The sequence below is a fragment of the Phycodurus eques genome, chromosome 4 (assembly GCF_024500275.1).
Source record: "Phycodurus eques isolate BA_2022a chromosome 4, UOR_Pequ_1.1, whole genome shotgun sequence".
Classification (NCBI taxonomy): Eukaryota; Metazoa; Chordata; class Actinopteri; order Syngnathiformes; family Syngnathidae; genus Phycodurus; species Phycodurus eques.
The window spans coordinates 11,329,860-11,347,359 of NC_084528.1; the positions used below are offsets into that span (position 1 = coordinate 11,329,860).

Genomic DNA, 17,500 nt, shown 5'->3' on the forward strand with positions numbered 1-17,500 from the left:
CCAGGTACGCTTCCAGCCAAGTGTGATTGCTTTGAAGTTGCTAGCGAGCCCCTGAAAAGGCAGAAGAGAAACGGTCATATTCTGCGGACCTACGTTTGTGAGTAGACACTGTAAGTGTTTGCCAGACTGTACAATATTAGTGCCTAATAATTTCGGGGAAATTACTAGCTTCAGACAAAATCTCAACTTTGTTCTCGCTCTCTCTCTCTCTTTCTCTCTCTCTCTCTCTCTCTCTCTCTCTCTCTCTCTCTCTCTCTCTCGCTCTCGCTCTCTCTCTCTCTCTCTCTCTCTCTCTCTCTCTCTCTCTCTCTCTCTCTCTCTCTCTCTCTCTCTCTCTCTCTCTCTCTCTCTCTCTCTCTGTGTGTGTGTGTGTGTGTGTGTGTGTGTGTGTGTGTGTGTGTGTGTGTGTGTGTGTGTGTCGGAATGGACGTGTTAAATGCTCGCGTTTTCCACTTTAGTCCAACACACTATTTTCCTTCTTTTTACCATTATTAGTGTTATTTTCTTTCTGTAGTTGGACCCATTTGTGTGTTTCCCGCTAGATCCCTTGTAGATGTCATTAAATATTCTATAAAATTACACTCTTGGTTGTTTTGTGTGTTCAGAGTTTAACAATGAACCTCTGTTGTCTGGGACTCGTATTTTGTGATGTGTATCAACCTTCAGATTACGAGACTGATAAAAAGGTCCCTTTCCCTAAATTTTATACATATAAAAAGTGATGTGGTACTCCTTTACGAGACAGATTAGTTTAATTTTAATGATTACATTTAAAATTACGCTAAACCGTAAGTAACGCAGGCGTCTCTTCTGGCTGTAAGCAACAAGTGATATTGTAGCAACCCTGCCGTTGTGTTTCGTGGATTGTTGTTAGAGTTCTGTAATTTCCAACTGTGAGGATGTGAAGGTGACAGTAATTTGTGAATGGATGAATGAATCAGGGATGGGAGGTGAGATAGCGTGGGAGTGTGTGTCGAGTAAGATGATGGCTGTCAGTTGAGCACTAGTTTTTTTTGCGGCATTACAGCCAACAGTAGTCTTTCATTTTCGGTTGATTCCTTTACTGCTCATCCTTGTTTCTTTGTCCAAGCAGATGCTTCAATACTTTATCACACCATCGCTTCACTGGACGCGTCACTCCCCATTGAATTACACAGCCCAATCTCCTCTGCCGTCACTTTGTGATGGGAGCGCCGCTGGCTTGGCGGAGTCAAGCAGCACATTGGGAAGCAGGCAACGGGGTTCGCAAAACTCAGTGCTCGCCGGATGATGGCCGCCTCTGTCACCGACTGAGCTGAGTTCATCAATCATTATGCAGAGCATAATGGACTATGTGCACCAACACCCGGAAGCACCTCCCATCTCACCAGTGATCAGCAAATACATTTTCGATTTGTCTCCAGCTCCATTCAAAATGGACAGAATAACTTGAGCCTTTTTAACTGCCAGAAAAAAATCAGTAAATAAATTGTGAAGATACTTTTACGTTCCATAAAACGCTAGGTGGCTCAAATGAGGATTTCTATGTGCCACTTTGCACCAGATGAAATCACTACAATAGCAAAAATAGCTTCCACTGTATTCCAAAAGACCCCATCCACTGCGGGCATTGAAAACACTTGATAGATGAAGGGTATGTAGCAGACTTTTGGGCAAGGATCAAATAGATTTTGACTGGACTTTTTATTGGCACTGTTCAAAGCTTCCAATCGGGAATTTGCTGGACAGCACAATCCAGCAGCTTTCAGGACCTGGAAGGTAAACGGAAGGACTATAGACCACTTCTCAGGGGACTACTTTAAATGATTTATATTTGGTTTATTTTAGATTATTGTGAAAGGAGACCTAAACACAATTAATCCAAATGATGTGCTGTTACATCCAAACAGCAGGGTTAGTCTGGAGCCCTGTATTTAATGGAACACAGGATGCAGATTTATGGTACAATCACAAGTCTGCCTCCACTTGAACACTTAAACGTGAGTGCGTGCATGTGATTTCCAGGCAATGGTCCCTACATTGTGACAAGGTGGTGATTTGAATATGTTGTGACACACAGTTACGTGGATCTTCACTTTTAGAGACCCAGGCACTCACACACACATCATTGCCTGCACTGAAATGTTGTGGCCTGCAGGAGCATGCAAGGTCTGAAGCAGTTCACCTCTTGTGTCATTGACTATTAGAGTATGAACTATCTGTCGGGTTCATTGCACAGACACACATACATGCCCATTGCTTTTTCAAGTGTGTTTAACCACACACATACTCACTGGTTGTTTTTTTTTTGTTATTTCTACTTAAATTGTTAGCCAAGGGTGAGACTTTAGCTTCCAGCTGGTGAATACCAAAATACACCAGTTTCCATACTGTCAAATATGCACACCCATGTTTACACTTTTGCATCATGGCATCTTTCTTGAATCCTCCACACATGTGCACAGGTCACAATAGAGCCACACTAAACGAATGGGGTGACTCATTCCCTAGCTGGTTTGATTTCATTGATTGAAAAGGCTCCAAGGCAGAAAGAAATAAGTGAATAACAAATGGGTGTACAAGCCATGATCATATTGCTAAATTGGATGAGGCTAGTATTGCCTTTGCTTTCGTCAAAAACTATTAAAATTCATTGCCTAGATTTTGGGGTAAAGTAATCTCCACTCCATCGCTGGGGTTACGTTCCAGACCACTCCCGTAAAAAGTGAAATCTGCGAAACAGAAATACAGTATAACCTCAATTGAACCGACTTTGTTTGATATTGTGTGGCCTAAAAACACCCAGTACAGTACCAAACTATTGTAAATCAATATAAAAAAACTTGCAAATGTTTGAAAAGCTTTCAAGTTTATCCAAACTTACGTTTAAACATTGCTGTGATTGTCTCATGCTGCCGTAATCATGCTGTGATTGCTGGTGCTGGGGAGGAGTGATAATGGTGTGCTGGTTGGAGAAAGTTGCTGTGGGGGTGAGTCGAGGGTTGCTTTCATGAACCGCGAGGTTAGTGCGCTTCCTTTTCCCGCCTCCCTTAGCAATAGAGAAGGGCTTGAAAAAAACAACAACTGTACAGTATAATGTACCAAAATCAGTATAGAATGTTAGACAGACCAAATACGACGGGCGCTCAGTAAACAACAGCCGTAGATATGAATAGGTAGATATGCCATGCCCCTTTTGAGCCGGGTGCCTACGGTGACGTTAAAGTGCCACAAAACTGGCCTCAAAAGCGTCTTGTAAATTCGACACACCACAAAAAGAGTAATGTTAACAAGCAGGACAATGAATGAATGGATTAAAAAAAGCAAAGTATGTGAAATCAGGCTTCAAAATAGCCAAGAATTGAGACATTCTTTGAGCTTCCTGACGTTGTGGGCGTGTTGCTGGGTGCTCTGAAAATCCCGCCTCTAGCCGTCAATCAAATACTTATTCCATTGTGGATTCGCTGCTCCGCTACATGCGGGGAGAGGAGCAATGCACATACCACACGTTTTCACGGGCCACAGAGAGTCATTCTGCCCCTTTGTTTCCTCTGAAATTCAGCTGGCCGTTAATTGACGGATGGACTTGTCAGCCGCGGTGCGTCACGAGGAACACGGTGTCGTGTTGCATGCGTTGCGAGTTGCCGCATTTGGTGGTCCTAGCCGGAAAGTATACGCCCAAACCTCTCTACATCATGAGGATAGTTTTCAGGCCCCTCCCACAAAATAAGAAACATTTAGAAGGCAAAAAAGAGTTTTAAGCCATATCTCAACAATTCCATCCTATATTGTTCTCAGTCTTTGAACAGGTTTTCAGCATTAATCTTCCAAAATATTTCTTGTAGAAACAAAAAAAGGATTTACATTTTGTGGCAGTTTAAGCTAATGTCCATGCATTACCTTTAATAGGAACATCGCCGCTGCCACGTTAGGCACGTTGGTTAGCCTGGCTGTGAATCTAATCTTGATAATCTGTGACGACAACAGCACAACCCAGAAATACGTGTACCAGTCTAATTGCGCCAGTAAACAACAGGGGCCAATTCTGGAACTAACAGACTGTGTCTGCTACAAAGGGACGTTTTGAGTTCAAACCGGACACTGTTTTGTGTCAGAAAAGACGGACTTGACTTCCTCAGAGGTATGCAGAGAAAAACAGGGAAGTTCAGTTTTTGGAAGATTGTTGTCATTTTTGTTTAGAGGAACTGAGTTTCTTGAATGTATTCAGCAATTAGGCTTAGCTTTTTAAGAAACAAGTGATTAGAAATAAACCAGCAGGATGTATGCATTGCTGTAGGTTCTGCTTGCATCCAAATGTAGTAAAAATGATTGGTGAAATGCCTTCAGATGACTGACAGAAATATCGAATTCTTTTCTCTGTGGTTGCTTGATTTACATCAAATTAAGACGATTATTAAGATGTCAGCAGAGTAATTTCACTATTGTAGTACCATGCAATGATTCTTGGGCTATGCTCTTTCTTTGTGTTTTTCAGTTCTATCTATCAGCCCCCATCCCAATCCTACTCACCACATTCGCCACTCCTTTTTCCACCTCTTCACTTTATTCTTGTTAACAGCCACATCAGAAGAAGGATGTGCTCTCCATGCTGGGGTCTAAGGGCCACAGCTGCCCAATAACGCCTTGATTTATTAACAATCTTCAACTAGCCTGTATGGACATGCTGTTTTTTTCGCTTGCTGTGGCTGTTACTTACTACTGGCACGGCGAAAAGGTTGTTTGTATTTCTGGTCACCCGTAGTCTGAAATTAAATGGTTCTATGCTTAATGTACCTAGCAGCTCCCTCCTAGCTGAAACCTGTCTATGTATCAGTCCATTTCATTTCTCCTCCACTCGGAAATATTCATCAGCATGAGGAATGAACATGTGGAGTGAATGTCAGTGGTGGACATTTCAGTAAATGGGACCACCAATCACTTGATAACAAAGTGGAACCTTTGCTTTTCCATGTTTTGGTTTATTTCTTCTACACATCTGTGGAGTCATCAAAATCAATGTTTCTTTATTTCCCTCCCCTCCCAGCTCCAAATGGAGACCAGATAATGAGAGCCCAAATGAAAAATTCTCCCACTCTCAAGTGTTAAACTTGAGTGTAAAAACTTAAGTGTTCATTCGGACTGTATTTTTTTTAACTGTCTCATGTTTCTGTTTTCAGTCCAGTACCAGATGGAGATGATGCGTTCTCTGCGTCACGTAAACATCGACCATCTGCATGTGGGATGGTACCAGTCCACCTACTACGGTTCCTTTGTCAGCAGAGCCCTGCTCGACTCCCAGTTCAGCTACCAGCATGCCATTGAGGAGTCTGTTGTGCTTATCTATGGTAAGCAGAATTTATATTCATTTATTTTGTCATTAATATTTATTTTGCTTTTGTGGGTGAGCCAAATATCTAAATGACAGAAGTTGAGGGCCGAAATAATTTTATCAGATTTAACACTACAACTCCCAGGGAGCCATCGTTTGACGTTATCCCCCTATCTCTATGGCAGGGCCATCACTTGACGGGATGGTTTTTATCTAATATAATATATATATAATATATATAATAATAATATATAATATATATAATATATATATATATAATATATATATATATAATATATATAATATATATATATATATATTATCTAATATACTTGATTACTGTAATTTCTTGTATATAATGTTGTTGTTGTAATTTCTTGTATATAATGTCAATGCTCACGTGGGCAATGACAGTGAGACCTGGAAGGGCGTGATTGGGAGGAACGGCCCCCCTGATCAGAACCCGAGTGGTATTCTGTTATTGGACTTCTGTGCTCGTCATGGATTGTCCATAACGAACACCATGTTCAAGCATAAGGGTGTCCACATGTGCACTTGGCACCAGGACACCCTAGGTCGCAGTTCGATGATCGACTTTGTGGTCATGTCATCGGACTTGCGGCCACATGTCTTGGACACTCTGGTGAAGAGAGGGGCGGAGCTGTCAACTGATCACCACCTGGTGGTGAGTTGGCTCCGATGGTGGGGGAAGATGCCGGTCCGACGTGGCAGGCCCAAACGTATTGTGAGGGTCTGGTGGGAATGTCTGGCAGAATCCCCTGTCAGAAGGAGTTTCAACTCCCACCTCCGACAGAACTTTGCTCATGTTCCGGGGGAGGCTGGGGACATCGAGTCCGAGTGGACCATGTTCCACGCCTCCATTGCTGAGGCGGCCGACCGGAGCTGTGGCCGTAAGGTGGTCGGTGCCTGTCGTGGCGGCAATCCCCGAACCCGTTGGTGGAAACCAACGGTGAGGGATGCCGTCAAGCTGAAGAAGGAGTCCTATTGGGCCTTTTTGGCCTGTGGGACTCCTGAGGCAGCTGATGGCTACCGGGTGGCCAAGCGGAATGCAGCTCTGGTGGTCGCTGAAGCAAAAACTCGGGTATGGGAGGAGTTCGGTGAGGCCATGGAGAAAGACTTCCGGGCGGCTTCGAGGAAATTCTGGTCCACCATCCGACGTCTCAGGAGAGGAAAGCAGTGCACCACCAACACTGTGTATAGTGGGGATGGGGCGCTGCTGACCTCGACTCGGGACGTTGTGAGTCGGTGGGGAGAATACTTCGAAGACCTCCTCAATTCCACCGACACGCCTTCCCATGAGGAAGCAGAGTGTGGGTTCTCTGAGGCGGGCTCTCCTATCTCTGGGTTTGAGGTCACCGAGGTAGTTAAAAGGCTCCTCGGTGGCAGGGCCCCGGGGGTGGATGAGATTCGCCCGGAGTTCCTAAAGGCTCTGGATGTTGTGGGGCTGTCCTGGTTGACACGCCTCAGCAACATCGCGTGGACATCGGGGACAGTGCCTCTGGATTGGCAGACTGGGGTGGTGGTCCCCCTTTTTAAGAAAGGGGACCGGAGGGTGTGTTCCAACTACAGGGGGATCACACTGCTCAGCCTCCCTGGTAAGGTCTATTCAGGGGTGCTGGAGAGGAGGGTCCGTCGGGAAGTCAAATCTCAGATTCAGGAGGAGCAGTGTGGGTTTCGTCCTGGCCGTGGAACAGTGGACCAGCTCTACACCCTCGGCAGGGTCCTCGAGGGTGCATGGGAGTTCGCCCAACCAGTCTACATGTGTTTTGTGGACTTGGAGAAGGCCTTCGACCGTGTCCCTCGGGGAGTCCTGTGGAGGGTGCTTCAGGAGTATGGGGTACCGAACCCCCTGATACGGGCTGTTCGGTCCCTGTACGACCGGAGTCAGAGTTTGGTCCGCATATCCGGCAGTAAGTCGGACTCGTTCCCGGTGAGGGTTGGACTCCGCCAAGGCTGCCCTTTGTCGCCGATTCTGTTCATAACTTTCATGGACAGAATTTCTAGGCGCAGCCAAGGCGAAGAGGGGGTCCGGTTTGGTGGCCTCAGTATTGCATCTCTGCTTTTTGCTGATGATGTGGTTCTGTTGGCTTCATCAAGCCGTGAGCTCCATATCTCACTGGAGCAGTTCGCAGCCGAGTGGGAAGCGGCTGGGATGAGAATCAGCACCTTCAAATCTGAGACCATGGTCCTCAGTTGGAAAAGGGTGGCATGCCCTCTCCAGGTCGGGGATGAGATCCTGCCCCAAGTGGAGGAGTTCAAGTATCTTGGGGTCTCGTTCACGAGTGAGGGAAGAATGGAACGGGAGATCGACAGACGGATCGGTGCAGCGTCTGCAGTGATGCGGACTTTGTATCGGTCCGTTGTGGTAAAGAAGGAGCTAAGCCGAAAGGCGAAGCTCTCAATTTACCGGTCGATCTTCGTTCCTACCCTCACCTATGGTCATGAACTGTGGGTCATGACCGAAAGAACGAGATCCTGGATACAAGTGGCCGAAATGAGTTTCCTCCACAGGGTGTCCGGGCTCTCCCTTAGAGAGAGGGTGAGAAGCTCGGTCATCCGGGAGGATCTCAGAGTAGAGCCGCTGCTCCTCCGCATTGAGAGGAGCCAGATGAGGTGGCTGGGGCATCTGATTCGGATGCCTCCCGGACGCCTCCCTGGTGAAGTGTTCCAGGCACGTCCCACCGGGAGGAGACCCCGGGGACGACCCAGGACACGCTGGAGAGACTACGTCCTTCGGCTGGCCTGGGAACGCCTCGGGATCACTCTGGAAGAGCTGGATGAAGTGGCTGGGGAGAGGGAAGTCTGGGCGTCCCTGCTAAAGCTACTGCTCCCGCGACCCGACCCGGATAAGCGGTAGAAAATGGATGGATGGATGGATGGATAGTCTGACATCGTGCAATCGTGAAATACCAAATTTGTCTTGTAGTCTGATCTGGGCATTACGTGTTGTCTGTCCCACAGCGCCGACATGTTTTTTTAATAATAACTTTATTGGCTGTCAGATATTAACAGTACTCTGTCAAAAGACATGCGACAAGGCTAAATATAAACCAGCGTTTGGAATCAACTATACTGTACACGATGGCGACGCGGCGTAGATGTCTTTTGCGGAGCCGATCAATGGCGTCATCGATTGGCTCGGCGAATTATGACATTAAAGCTGATCAGCATAAAATGCTAATTATCGGCGGATACCGATCAGGCTGATCAGATCAGTGTAAAGTCTAATCATAAAAGCCGACGTGCAAGCTCTAATACATACGCAAATACAGGCGTAAAGACACAACCAACTATAAAATCCATCCATCCATTTTCTGAGCCGCTTCGCCTCACTAGGGTCACGGGCGTGCTGGAGCCTATCCCAGCTATCATCGGGCAGGAGGCGGGGTACACACTGAACTGGTTGCCAGCCAATCGCAGGGCACATACAAACAAACAACCATTCACACTCACATTCACACCTACGGGCAATTTAGAGTTGTCAATTAACCTACCACGCATGTTTTTGGATACGTGGGAAAACTGGAGAGAAACCCACGCAGGCACGGAGAGAATATGCAAACTCCACACAGGCGGGGCCGGGGATTGAACCCCGGTCCTCAGAACTGTGAGTCAGACGCTCTAACCAGTCGTTCACCGTGCCGCCCAACTTTAAATTATTTCACCAAATATCATTATTAAGGCAACCTTAAAAATCCCCAGCCTGAACAGTCGATTACTTCAGTGATTTTCAAACTGTGGTACGAGTACCACGAGCGGTATGCAGGGTCCCTCTCGTAGTACACGAAAAGTACAGTTCAGTTGTATTTAACCTCTTTGTTTGTAAACTTTTATTTTTGTATAATTTTCATTTAACTTTTATGTGCAATACATTTTAATTTAATCATTAAGTAAAGTTTTATATTGTCCTATATTTAGGCGCAGTGCTAATGTTCAACTACATAATGTTACGGTGGCTTACAATAATAACTGTCTCATTTTTCATGAACACTTAGGTATTTTTCATAACATTGGTCAATGTGGTGGTACTTGGGAGAGTTTTTAAATGGTACTGTGGTCTAAAAAGTTGGAGAACTGCTGGGCTATGTAAATCATTATTTTGGTCAATTATTACATACGTCTAAATAAGACATTTTCACCTGAAATAACCAGACACTTTCACCCAAGCTACTTTGAATTGCTTTTACAGACAATTCACAAGGGCATTTTGTCTGAAAGAAGTGACTAAGAACAATCTCTTACTGAAGGCAATTTGGGGAATCATTATGCCTCTTTAAGGGTGAAAATTGAATTCTTGGTTTTGCAACAAGAATTATGTTCTCAAGATTTTGTTAACGATCCCAATCCCAAAAGTGTTATTGAAACAAATTATGGATCATGACTGGAATATTCTTAAAAGGTAACCTTTGCACACAATATTTTGCCATCCTTTACAAGAAATCTTTTATTAATAGTAGGTAAAAAATAATGATAATAAAAATGAAATGTAACATAATAATTTCAGTAAATAGGCTTAAGCACACTAAACGCCATAATATATAGCATTTGCCAGTGGTGAGGTCATTTACTCAAGGGTTCACATACTTTTTCCACAAGCAAATTTTTTTGGTTTGTTCTCAATAATTATTAAAAGATCCAGACGTACCATGTTCTTACTCCACATTTGTCGATACCCTTGAGTTAGATGAAGATCACATTTTATGATAGATTTATTTGGAAAACAATGCAATTCTAAAGGGTAGACATACTTTTTCTTGCCACTGTATTTTAGTCCTGGTATGCGTAACAAACAAACAAAAAATTTGTTCTTGAAAAAATTAAATTTCTTTCAGGCCTTCGTGTTTCTAAATTGACAAAAACGATTTAACTATGTGACATATGAACCAGTCTGATCAAGTCCTGCTAGCCATTTAGCCAACCAGGCAGTCAGCTCTTCTCTGTAAATGAGAGCTCCTTTTGTCAATCAATAATGCTGCACTTAATGGATCAGAGCACCTCAAAGAAATCGACCTGATCTCTGTTTAAAGTCAAAGAAAATACATTTTTTTGTTTTTGTTCTCCTCGTCATTAAGTCGCTGGTCATTTTATGCATGTGAATGCATCAATCAGATGCCCAACGACTGAGTTAGTCACATATGTCCATCGTCTTATGGCCACAACGGGTTGTTAAACCAATCTTTTTAAGATAAATTACTTGCCATGTTAGCAATTTCTGGCGTGCGGTTCTAAAAATAGTTTCAAGTGGAAATCATGACAGCTGTGTCCATATATAGAGCGTATGGAAGAGCGTAAAAGGTTCAATGTCAAACAAATGAATGCTTTCCACTGATTAAACAAATTATGCTTTTCTGCCAGTCCGATTATTCAGGTATTGAGTAAAGTTCCAACAAAAAGCCGGATAGGTTTTTCTGAGTCAAGTGTAAGCGGTACAGAAAATGGATGGATGGAAGTGTAGCTTTTGTGCCACCAGGCTGTGGGTATTTGTCAACATCTATTTAGATTGATTTGTCAATTGCCAAATGTGGTGTGTCATTGTCTGCTGTTGGGAAAGAAACAAGTCTCAACAAGACTCTATTGGACTTGTAGTCTGGCAGTTCACCTACTCTGCGCCAGTCTCACATTCTCTGCTGTCGAAATCAGCAATAGCAGGTGAAACTTAGATTTTTTTCAATTGGCTTGAAATTAGAGAGCGCTTGCTGTACAAATGTCTCTTGCAATAAATCAAGACTTTTGTCTTTTCAGATTTTGAAGGTCGAATTAACATTGTCACTAAATTGGAATGATAGCATAAAATCAATTAAGCAATTAAATCAATCAGGTTCACAAGATATTTAGAAATGTAGTTCTGCCTTCCTCATATTATTCATGGCAGCTCATTTGTAGCAACAACCATTTTGTGAATCAATTCCACTTTTATTCACTTGAGGTAAATTGTATTGATAAAGAAAATTTTACTAATTTCAAGAGACAATTGACTTGAATAATGCACACACACTCACACACACACGATGTGCACTGTAAAACATTTTGGAGAGTGGAATATAATCTCAGGGGACGTGTGCGTTATTTTGAGCAGTAAATGAATGGGTCGTCGTCGGTGGGCAGGTTTTACGTTTGGCTCGCACTGCTGCATTTTTGCCAGATTCAATCTGCAAAACTGCGTCGCCCATTGGTGACAATTGATCTCTCTGATTGGCTGTTAGCTAGCGAATCAGCACACAAGCAAACAAATAACAAAGAAAAAGCATTATATCATAAAACAATCTTAGCTAAACGTTGATCATTACTTACATTTGTTGCTGCTTGTATTATGAGTGTGTCGGTCAAGATTAGCAGGGAATTTGTGCATTTTATTTCATAAAACCGTGTCTGTGGATTGTATGAAAAACAATGATTTCTCGGCCATGCTTGGTAAAATGTAAAGGGGCAATGTGGAAGTTGTCTGTGTAGACATTGCACTGATTGGCCAGTTGAGTCTTTCTGTAAGTCTTTTTGACACCGTACTTAATTTGAAAGACTTGACTCTGCAAAATAGGCAGACTTATGTCACTGAAATAAATACGCTTTGAGAGAACACAAGCTGTAATGTGGAGGGCCTGCAACACATTCCAAAGAAGTTGGGACAGGGGTTACATCACCTTTCCTTTTAAAAACACTAGGGGTGTCCCGATCCGATCTTTGAGATTGGATCTCGGTCCGATTTCATAAAAAAAATAAGTGTCAGATTATCTTGGACTGGATCTAATATCTGACTTTACCACTCTTATACAAGCAGTCCTTTCCATGCCCCCTCCGGCACTTCAATCCATGCAGAGCCCACGTGATCACAACAACCACTTGCTAAGGTGGTAACATAGTAGCAAGGAGTAAGAATGAATGCTGCTTGCTTAGTCATTTGTTGGCTTTCCAGTTGAAGTACACTGTAAAAGATATACAGTGTATAAACATGTATATCAAAAGAAGTACACTTATTGAATGTCTTTATTTTTGTTCACAAAACTCGCTATCTTAAAGTTAACCCACAATGAATGAAAAACACCATTGATGAGCTAACTAAAACTAGCATTAAAGTTGCGGCACTTACCTCTCAAAATAATGAGTTTTGGCACACACATGCTGTATCAACACAAAAAAACAATATAACAATCCTCTTAGGCATGTATTCTTCAAACTCTTGTGAAAAAACGACTTCTAGTAACAAATATTGGATCGTGACTTAGTTTTCTTACTGCAAGTGTGTATCCCATTGCATGCACAACACTGCCCCTTAGAGGTCAAGACGTGCTTTTCGGCACTTCCGGGAGAATCGGAACGTTGGTCCCGGTTCCAAATTGATTCTCAATACCCAACACTACTTATCAGGGCAGAAATAATCTATTCAGTACAACAGTGACATGGAGTTCATAACATTCAGGAGAGTCCACACTATCAAAATATTTAAAAATAAATAAATACTGGTACATAAATTAACTAACTGATTGTCAAGTTTCCCCAATGTCATTTAAGGAAATAGAAACATGCCCTAAGACAGTCTTTTGGATCACTGCACGGTGAACACTCTTCTTGGGTTCTTGTGGTTTGTAGGCAGCTATACAAATGCAATGTTTATATAAAACCTTGAGTGCTACTGTCTCATGAATTATAGCATTTTTATAGCAAAAATATGTTGAGCATCTCTCACTCTTCGTCTCCCCCCCCCACCCCCCCAACCTTTATTTCAGACCCTATAAAGACAGCCCAAGGCTCGCTGTCCCTGAAGGCCTACAGGCTCACTCCAAAACTCATGGAGATCTGCAAAGAGAAAGATTTCACACCTGAAGGGTTCGTAGCAATGCAAATAAATACTTTATATACTGTGTGTTATTCTTCTACCCCAAACTCACTATGGTAGGTCATCCGATGTAGCCGATTGTCTGTTATATTGAAGCACTTTTTTTGAGGCCATATGCACCCATATTACTCTCCAGTACAAAAATTGTTTTGTAGGTTTTTTCGTGGCATAAAACACCACATACCGTACAAAGTTATTGTAAATAAATATGAAAAAAGCTTGAAAATGTTTGAAAGTTTCACATTTCACCCAAACACTCATGGTGGCAATGTTGACATACAGTACTCATCATAGGAGAGTGGCTTTCATGAGATGGGAGGAATTAGTGTGCTTCGTAGTTCCAAGTCCATTGCCAAAGGCGAACGGCTTGTCAAAAAATTTTTACTGCACCAAAAATAGCATGATTCATACTCCAGAGACTTGTATTTTTCATTCCTCAGTTAATACCGCCGCCATGCCTCTCTCTCTCTCTCTCTATCTCTCTCTCTCGCTCTCTCTCTCTGTCTGTGCTGTGCTCTCCAGCACAATAAATATAACCATCATGACATGGCCGCCACGTCAATGTCCCACATTCAACATGGCCTTTGTCCAAAAGCTTGTGTTCAGAGAGAGAACGATATGTCCCACAAGCTTTTGCTTACAAGGCCGACAGTCAGGACAAGCCATATTTTCCCGTCACCGCTCCATCTATCAGGCTACAGGAAGGAGAGCATGTTTTTGTTTTTTGTTTTAAATTCTCTATGCCCTGCAACTTTCCTTGCGTCACAGACTGAGCAAGTCACTTTAACCCTTTTAGCACCATAATAATAGATATATTTATTAGGTTCACAGCTTTCACGGGCAGTTTGATTGATTAAAATTGCACGAAGTAGCAAGGAGTTATAGTAATTTGAAATACACATGCGCCACGGTGTTACCGGTGATTCCCGTCATTTTAAAAGGGTTAATGTATTTGACGATCGACAGAAGCAAATACAGACAAATGATTCAATACCTAACTCACCATTGCACCATTACAATGACTGTAGGTGTCGTAATAATGGTGAGAGTCCTGTGCTTAATAAATAAATAAATAAATAAACCTAACAAACCCTCCAAGCCGCCAGCAACATGTTTGAAGCGAAAATATCAGCCCTCACAGAGGCTGATATTTTTCCCAATTAATAGGATATAATAGGGCTGCACAATTAATCTAATTAAATGAGCCTGATCGTCTGCGATATTTTACTTTATTTTATTTTTATTTATTTATTTATTTTTGACATTTAAATTGTGGTCTCTGCTGCTCATGATGCACTTTCTCAACTGAGTCAGCCAGCCACCACGGAGCGAATGCATGTTTTGGGCTTCATAGAGCTGCCGAAACGGTAACGTACGTTTTTTTTTAATTAATTTTTTTTTACTTTTAGAAGTCCACGGGCATTTTCTTTCTTAATGGTCTTTCTATTATGAGAAGTGTACCAATAACTTTCTCTCTGTGTAAAAGAGTGCCCAATTTAAACATCCCTTTGATATGACCTCCATGTGCACTGTGCTTTGGTGGATTTTCAATAGCGTGCACTTGAATTTACAATCTGAAGCATTGAATTAGTCGTGTTGTGGAGTCAACCTTTGGCTTTGTCCAGTGGGAACCAACTTAGAAAGACCATGACATTAAGTATGTCTAGGTCCATTATCTAGGAACAATTTGTCCCACTTAAAATGTGTTGGTTCTTTGTTTTCTCATACACCTATTTATATTGCTTTATTGCCATCTGAAAAGGTCATAATATGCATGATATATGTTGAACCCCAGTGATGAGTAATTGTGCCAATATATGTAAAAGGTTGTAGTTATCCATAATTTCCTATTCTCCCCTCTCGGTACCCAACGCAGGATTGTTCAACGTCCTGTCCCTTGTGTTTTTTTCAAGTTTGCCTGAGGTTATGCTTTGGGAAACAAATAATTTTCCTTACATCAAAAGTGGTCCAGTAAATATGGTTACTTTGCAGTACTTTTCGCGGTATTGATCCAGGAACAATCATGCCACATCTAACAAGCTGAAACTAAACCAATACAAACATTAGGTCATAGCTCATGTACTTTGTACAAGTTACTGGTTGGACCTGTGCGAGCGGTCAATGCAACTCAAATCTAATTAGACATTATTTGCTACAGACTGAAACAAGTAGTAGTTGGAAATTGCCCTCTGCAAAAGCCATATGTTACTAACTCCAACATTGCTTAAGGAAAGGAAATTATATCATACATTCAGTTATAAAAATGCAATAGGCATAACATTTTAAGTTATATGAATCATTTATCCATCGTGGATGTAATTTACTGTGGGTAACTCAAATGCTAACAGAACAAATCTCCATTTGCCCTTGCATTAAAATGTGCAATCATATAACAAGAAAGGAAAAAGTCGAAATGTATGAAAAGCACACAAAAGAAGGTATTTTCTGTGATAGAAAAACAGTCTATACAGTCCCCCTCCTTGAGCCATCACCTTATCGTGGTGGAGGGGTTTGTGTGTCCCAATGATCCTAGTAGCTAAGTTGTCTGGGGCTTTATGCCCCTGGCAGGGTCACCCATGACAAACAGGTCCTAGGTGAGGGACAAGACAAAGCACTTGACGCGCACAGGGCAAAAATTGCTGCTGCACGTAGAATGCTGCGGAGATCATCTCTCGTGATTGGTCCGTTTTAATCACATGCTGTGATGACGTACTCAGCGTTCCCCTTGGTTCCACATAATACCGCCACCTTCTTGATCTATTTTTTTTTTTTTATTCTGCCAGACGTTCCCAGCAGACCCTTACAATACGTTTGGGCCTGCCACGTTAGACCGACATCTTCCCCCACCATCGGAGCCAACTCACCACCAGGTGGTGATCAGTTGACAGCTCCGCCCCTCTTTTCACCTGAGTGTCCAAGACATGCATGCCGCAAGTCCGATGACACGACCACAAAGTCGATCATCGAACGACGACCTAGGGTGTCCTGGTGCCAAGTGCACGTATGGACACCCTTATGCTCGAACATGGTGTTCGTTATGGACATTCCGTGATGAGCACTGAAGTCCAATAACAGAACACCGCTCGGGTTCTGATTGGGGTGGGGCGTTCCTCCCAATCACGCCCTTCGTTGTCTCACTGTCATTGCCCACGTAAGCATTGAAGTCCCCCAGCAGAACGATGGAGTCCCCAGCGGTAGCGCTCTCCAGCACCCCCTCCAAGGTCTCCAAGAAAGGTGGGAACTCTGAACTGCTGTTTGGTGCATAGGCACAAACAACAGTCAGAACCCGTCCTCCCACCCGAAGGCGGAGGGAGGCTACCCTCTCATCCACCGGGGTGAACCCCAACGTACAGGCGCCGAGCCAGGGAGCAATAAGTATACCCACACCTGCTCGGCGCCTCTCACCGTGGGCAACTCCAGAGTAGAAGAGAGTCCATCCCCTCTCGAGAGGACTGGTACCAGAGCCCAAGCTGTGTGTGGAGGCGAGTCAGACTATATCTAGTCGGAACTTCTCGACCTCACAGATCTGCTCGGGCTCCTTCCCTGCCAGACATTCCACGTCCCTAGAACCAGCTTCTGTAGCCGCAGATCGAATCGCCAAGGTCCCGCCCACCTCGCACTGCACCCCCCTCTCTATGGCCCCTCCCACAGGTGGTGAGCCCATGGGAAGAAATGTAAATCTTAAAATCCATCCATTTTCTGAGCCGCTTATCCTCACTAGGGTCGTGGGAGTGCTGGAGCCTATCCCAGCTATCTTCGGGCATGAGGCGGGGTACACCCTGAACTGGTTGCCAGCCAATCGCAGGGCACACATAAACAAACAACCATTCACACTCACTTTCACACCTACGGGCAATTTAGAGTCTTCAATCAACATACCACGCATGTTTTTGGGATGTGGGAGGAAACCGCAGTGCCCGGAGAAAACCCACGCAGTCACGGGGAGAACAGGCAAACTCCACACAGGCGGGGCCGGGGATTGAACCCCGGTCCTCAGAACTGTGAGGCAGATGCTCTAACCAGTCGCCCGCCGTGCCGCCATCTTAAAATCCTGATTTACAAAATCAAAATTTAGCATTTCCATTCATTGAGATCACTGCACATTACATTTTACATTAAAACATGACAAAAAAGTATCAATAGTTTAAGACAATTGGAGAAGTTGCTTACTTGGAGTGGGCAGAAATACCTGTAGAGAGAAGTCTTTTTTTTTTTTTTTTTTTTTTTTTTTACAGTCACAGAAATCATTTGACAGCGGTGATGCTTCAAAAGGCAATGAAATATCAAGTGTACCATAGTTTTTGTGCAGGCTTACTTCGTTAGTTTATTTAAAAGGACGC

General features: G+C 43.4%; 1 protein-coding gene across 1 annotated transcript in view; it reads left to right on the forward strand.

Moving 5' to 3' along the window:
- Positions 1-17,500, forward strand: part of LOC133402015 (eukaryotic translation initiation factor 3 subunit H) — a 66,506-nt gene that overhangs the window by 33,928 nt on the left and 15,078 nt on the right. Inside the window, exons 3-4 of the mRNA XM_061675565.1 lie at positions 5,157-5,324; positions 13,051-13,150. Of these exons, the coding sequence (XP_061531549.1) occupies positions 5,157-5,324; positions 13,051-13,150 (268 nt within the window). The remainder of the gene's footprint in view (positions 1-5,156; positions 5,325-13,050; positions 13,151-17,500) is intronic.